Below are 5,694 nucleotides of genomic sequence, written 5' to 3' on the forward strand. Positions count from 1 at the left end.
ACTCTACACATAATCTTAATTATTTCTGAGTTATTTTGTGATAATTAAGTATTAGATTAAAAATCCATCTAACAAATTCTACCTTCACTTGTATTGAATCTACTTCTAAGAGCATTCCCGTCCCTTCTTTTATCTAAAAATCCAAAATTACATTGAAAAAAATTATATTTCCTCTTTAATTTCAATTAAATAATATATTTATTATATTTTATCATTAAATTCTCTCTCCTTCACCAATCACAACTATTTTCAAAAAATATTAAAATCTTATAAGGGGTGAACAATAGCTTTGCAAATATACATAAAAATCACTTAATTTTCTTTCTTCTATACTTACAATACCCTAAACTACTCCCTACATTATAAGAACATCCGTCACAGAAAACGAAGGATAGACTGTGAATTCACTGAGATTTCTTTATACTTTCCTTTTTCCTCAAAAGAGAACTTAAGCAAAATGATTAAGCAGTTAGCTTAAGTGAAATTGCAATTTGCAAGAACAGTCCTTTAACTTATATTAAATTGTAATATAGCTAACAAAGTTACAAACTTTCAATTTTCATCACAAAAGGAAAATCTTTATTTAATATTAGATTATTATTTTTTACACCGAAAACAAAATGTTAACATATTAAGCTTAACAAAAGCAATGAAAAGTAATATAATAGAATATCAAAATTCAACTAATCCGAACCACTTTTTGTCAATGACAATATATTATTTTGATTTTTGAAGGATTTGAAAATTCCAATGTTGATGACACACAAGTTAAAGATGAAAATGCCATTTCAACAACTACATTTTGAAATTTCTCAAAACTTATACACTATATTCGGCAGCTGCACCCATCTTTTTCATGGCTTTCACCATCACAAAAAGTTTTTCCGTCATAATTCCCATTTCTTTAATCCAACAAGTGTCTCATAAACTATTATACCAATCATTATGCACCATATACTCAAATTGTCAACACCATTGTGTTATGTTCTTCAATGTTGTATGTGTACAGCAATCCATCTCTAACTGTATGTAGATTAATTAATGAATCACATGGTGACAACAAGGACCCCACAAAGATTTAACGATTTGCGCGTAAATGGATGGGCGACCACCTAGCGCCTTTCAGGTCTTAAGCATAAATGGATGGCCTACAGGGGTCTCATCTCTTGTGGGCTTGGGCAGTAGTTTTTTCACAATGGATCAAGCTGCATTAAAAGCCGCCCTATGCAAAGCGACCAAACACGAGAAGACACCAGCACATGTTTACACCCTTCGTATTTTTATACTTTTGGTTTCCTAGCGTCTGGCCGTGTCCAACTGAACAAGTCATGCATAGTAATGCGATGACCTCACGATCTATGAATGCTGTTTTTAAACGACTCAATTATGCTATTTTTAAACAGACTAATTCTTTTAAACCAAACACCCGATTACACAAAATTGTGCATTCAACATAAACAAACACAGTACTGGCTAGCTTAGGCTACACGAAACTTCGGATATAGCCAGCCCTGATTGGATGAGTATCGAAGTTAATAGAGAAATGTACACATGTTCTTATTGAGTGTTTGAAACCGGTAAGAAGAGACAAATGTAGAGTAGAGGGAATCTGGGAATTTGCAGTCAAAGATCCGACAATTCAGGTGTGTTTTAATATGCAAGTAAAACAATACGCGTATATATATCCTTTCTTATACGCCAGGCTACTTATTACTTTATTATTCTGTTTTTGACTTTTGAATGGTTAAACTCTAGGATTGCTTCTTGACACTTTAATAGCTGTCCTTCCCGTTATCTATTTCACATAAGTTCAGTACTTGGAACAATAGACACCAACAACATATATCCTTAATAATTGTTTCAGATCTTCTATTATATAATATTATGATTAATAATGGGACAGAGGGAGATCATTCAGATTTGTATAGAAACACAAGTGAAGATATGTTCATAAGAACCTTAATGGAAAGCTCGGTTGGCATGCCGTCACCGACGATGGAGATGCTCGGTTTCAAGAATCTTAGTAATAATTTCAGGGCCGATAGCGAAGAGCTTTTCAAGAATTGGCTAACCACTGCAGAAGTAAGTGGTTCTATTTTAATTATAACTGCATAACCTTTTGTTATTTTGCTATTCTTTAATTTTTTGATTGATAATATGTTATTTGGTTATCAGAATCAAGGCCACAATCCAACAAGTTTAGTTCATAATCGCTCGCGACAGTTATCACGGATGTAAGTTTGTTGTTCAAGTTTCGTGTCTCGAAGTTGACCAATGGTTTATGTATTGATATTGCCGTTGACCACAGGATGCTTGCTGATCAAGCTACTTTATCTACTCATCAAAATGGGGTCGTTGAACGAAAACAAAGTAATGAGAATCTGCTTCCACAAAGTTTAGTAGAAGTTGGTGAATCCTCAAGTGACATAAATGACGATTCCATTAGGTAGTACGCAGTCTAGTGGTAAATTATTTGTTTTCCAAAAATGTTTTTATATATAAAAAAGTATATAATTTTGATATTTCTATCAGGAATGTGGCGGAAAGCGGGTTGCAGGCTAGCAACTTATTTTTAGCTAAGGTTTGTTTATATAAAAACTTTACATATTTAATTGTGAAGATGATTATGAGACAATCAAAATGTATTTATTTTTTTTTCTACAAGGCATGGTTTCATAGTTCTCAACCAATGACGAGAAGTCGCTCCTCCGAGTTAAGGTAATACCTTTTGAAATTTAGTGGTGGAAATTTCAACCTTTTCCCTATACATGAATTAATTCAGATTATGTAATTATTGATTTCATTATAATTGGTCAAACTGATAAAATAAATGACAACAACAACAACAAACATACCTAGTAAAAATTACATCAATAGCAAAACTATTAGCAGGGTCTAGGGAGGATAAGATGTAGGCAAATCGTGCCTCTATCCCAAAGAACAGCGGTTGCTTCCAGAGGGTATTTTACTATTTTTAATGCATTCCTAAATATTTTTCTAAAAATTGATTATATTTGAAATAATATAGTTATTAGTAATCATTTTGACAGAATAGTTATTGACAAAAGTTTAAAATTTTGGGCGATTCAACCCTAAACCCTAAACCCGTTACTTTATGTCACATTAATTAGTTGAATTGACATTCTACATATTACAGAAGGAGGTATGTTGCAATGCAAAACTCCCAAACAGCAATGGGTATGGAAGCAATGCATACTGCATCAGGAAGTCGGGTCAACCAATTAAAACAAGAATCGACCAACCATGATTCATTCAATGAGGCTTCTTTGTATAATATTCCGAACCACCATTTAGATAAGGTTTCTTCTGTTGTAAGCATGCTAAAGGGTACCTTAGAGCGCAAGAAACTTAGCAACCATATAGAAAAAGAAGCGGTCGAACTTGAAGATGGCTCTTTAGGTTATTATAGTGGTCAACAACAAGTCTTTGACTATTCAAATGTTAATAACTTAAATGAAATTCATAATCATGAGGTACAAGAAACTGTACAAGATCCAAGGTGGTTGTTTCAGGCAGTTCAAGGGTCTTTAGATGCTGGCATGGAAAACTTTGTGGCCCCCACTAATCAGATTCAGATGAGTTTTGCGTCGAGAGAACCTTCACAGAGTGAGTCATCTGCTGCTGCACCTGTAATGTCAAGTGGTTTTGATGTATGTGACGGGCCCACCAACTCCGGTCAGGCACCAGTTAAATGTACAGGTAAATGTAGATGATATTATAATTAGAGGTGACAGATGGGCGGGTTACAGATTTGGGTCAAAATTACTAAGATTACACGTTTAGCACGTGCTAGGCAAAGCATAACCCATACCAACTCGTTTACCATAACACATATATAACTTGAAAGGTTAATTCTAATTATTTCACATGTGAAACAAGATAAGGTTAAAGTTGCTACAGAGTTTGAGTTGGTTAGTTTGTTGGGTGTATTGGTTAGTTTAATGTATTCATGATGGTGGTATTAGGAATACTTTATTTAGTATTTCACTTTTCTCTATTGGTTCACAGATTCAATGGAACAAATGCATAATAATCAACAAGAGGACCGCAAGGTTTGACTTTACTAGTTGTTTGATCAAGTCATACTGATGGTGTGCAAATAGAATTTGAAACTTTCTATAAACAATACACGAAATTTTCAGTAAAAAAAATTAAAAAAAACACATCCCAAATGGAAATGGTAACAATTTTCATGAAACTTTACTAGTTATTAATTTTATTTTCAAGTACTGTACTGTAATAGTTTACAGTACCTGAGAATAAGATTAATAAAATTATGTTATGCCATACTAATTATTTATTGGTTGTGAATTCCAGCAGAAGAAATATTTAATCCGGTTTGGATCAGTAACATCGGCTGCCTCAGGTGAATTTGGAGTTTATGTGCATCTATCTCATTTCCACCTTTAAAGTTGAAAACTTTTATTATTATCACATAATTCACCAAGGCTTTTCGGTTAATTAACCTGGACTTTGTTATAATTAGTGAGAAATAATTCTAAAGTTTTGCTGAAAAATAAATTAGTTTTTAAGCTTAACTCTTAGAATATACATTTTTTTTCCTAAATAGCTCCAGTTTTGTTGTTGGCTATTCCTGAATGGAAATACACTTTCATATCTGTTATTTTATTCATACTTCAGTGTGATAATTTTTTTAACTCATTTTCCTTTGCTTGAACAAGAAAACTTAAAATATGCAACTTTGTAACATTTTCTTAATTTATGCAGTCGACAGCTGGGATCCTACCAAGAAACGCAGAGTAGAAAGGTCACGAAAGTAGTAATACTATCTCTATTTTGTTGAACTATTTAAAATCTATAAGATATATTCTTATTACGAACAAATGTTTTCACTAACATAATGTGTGATGATGATGATGATGATATAGGATGGCAGAAGCAAAGGGAAGAACTCACACACCCGCAACTTCATCAGACATGCAGTCTATTCTCAAACGATGTGAAAATCTCGAGAAAGAAGTGCGATCGCTTAAACTTAATTTGGCTTTCATGAATAGGTACAATCACACTGATCAAACACCCCCTTACACTTGAATCTATGTATTCAAGCCTACACTAATTATCCAAACACTCCCTTACACATTTCAGGAAGGATTCTGAACAAACCAAGCAGATTGAAGAACTCCAGAAGCAAAACGAAGAGATGAGAGATGAAAAGGAACGCCTTTTAGAAGAGATCGAACGGATATTATCTGAACAAGATAAGATGTGAAAACTTTTGACATGATTGTGGTCAAGATTGATATTTAACAATCATGCACAACTAGTATTTATATTTGATATATGTCTATGGATCATGTTTACATTTGACACACTTAAAACACATTAATATATGATAAAGCAAATCTTAACCCATATGAGTATGGATCAGGACGGGCCTCAAGGTTAAGGATTATAAGACCAGTAGTAAATGAGAGTTATTCAAGAGAGATGATGAAAACTTACAGTGATAAGTGTAAAAGTATAAATGTATTAAGATATCGCTTGGTTACAATTACAATTGTGTATTAATACTAGCTTCTTGGGGGAGCTGTTAGTAAAGGTACCGGGTTTATTAAGGGTTTGGCAAAGAAGAGAGCTACTAATGCTGTTGATTTGATGCGTCTTCTCCCAAAACTTGGTGACCCGCAGAGTGAGTTACTTTTGCTTCGA

At 33.3% G+C, this 5,694-nt stretch overlaps 1 protein-coding gene across 2 annotated transcripts; it reads left to right on the forward strand.

Annotated features, from left to right (window-relative positions):
- Positions 1 to 1,882: 1,882 nt before the first annotated feature.
- LOC143594234 (protein CYCLOPS-like) lies at positions 1,883 to 5,354 on the forward strand. 2 transcript variants are annotated; one of them, XM_077073598.1, is made up of 11 exons: positions 1,883 to 2,082; positions 2,176 to 2,234; positions 2,309 to 2,446; positions 2,533 to 2,581; positions 2,666 to 2,718; positions 3,158 to 3,714; positions 4,030 to 4,073; positions 4,339 to 4,387; positions 4,750 to 4,798; positions 4,911 to 5,039; positions 5,131 to 5,354. In XM_077073598.1, exons 1-11 carry the CDS (start codon positions 1,885 to 1,887, stop codon positions 5,252 to 5,254), a joined length of 1,449 nt encoding a protein of 482 aa, XP_076929713.1. In that variant the 5' UTR covers positions 1,883 to 1,884; the 3' UTR covers positions 5,255 to 5,354. The 2 variants fall into 2 exon arrangements, with proteins under 2 accessions (XP_076929713.1, XP_076929715.1); XM_077073600.1 differs by having other exon boundaries at positions 4,342 to 4,387.
- The last annotated feature ends 340 nt before the right edge of the window (positions 5,355 to 5,694 follow it).

This window comes from Bidens hawaiensis, unplaced genomic scaffold (assembly GCF_021521415.1).
Source record: "Bidens hawaiensis isolate Kalapana, Puna unplaced genomic scaffold, B.hawaiensis_p1.1 tig00001692_1, whole genome shotgun sequence".
Classification (NCBI taxonomy): domain Eukaryota; kingdom Viridiplantae; phylum Streptophyta; class Magnoliopsida; order Asterales; family Asteraceae; genus Bidens; species Bidens hawaiensis.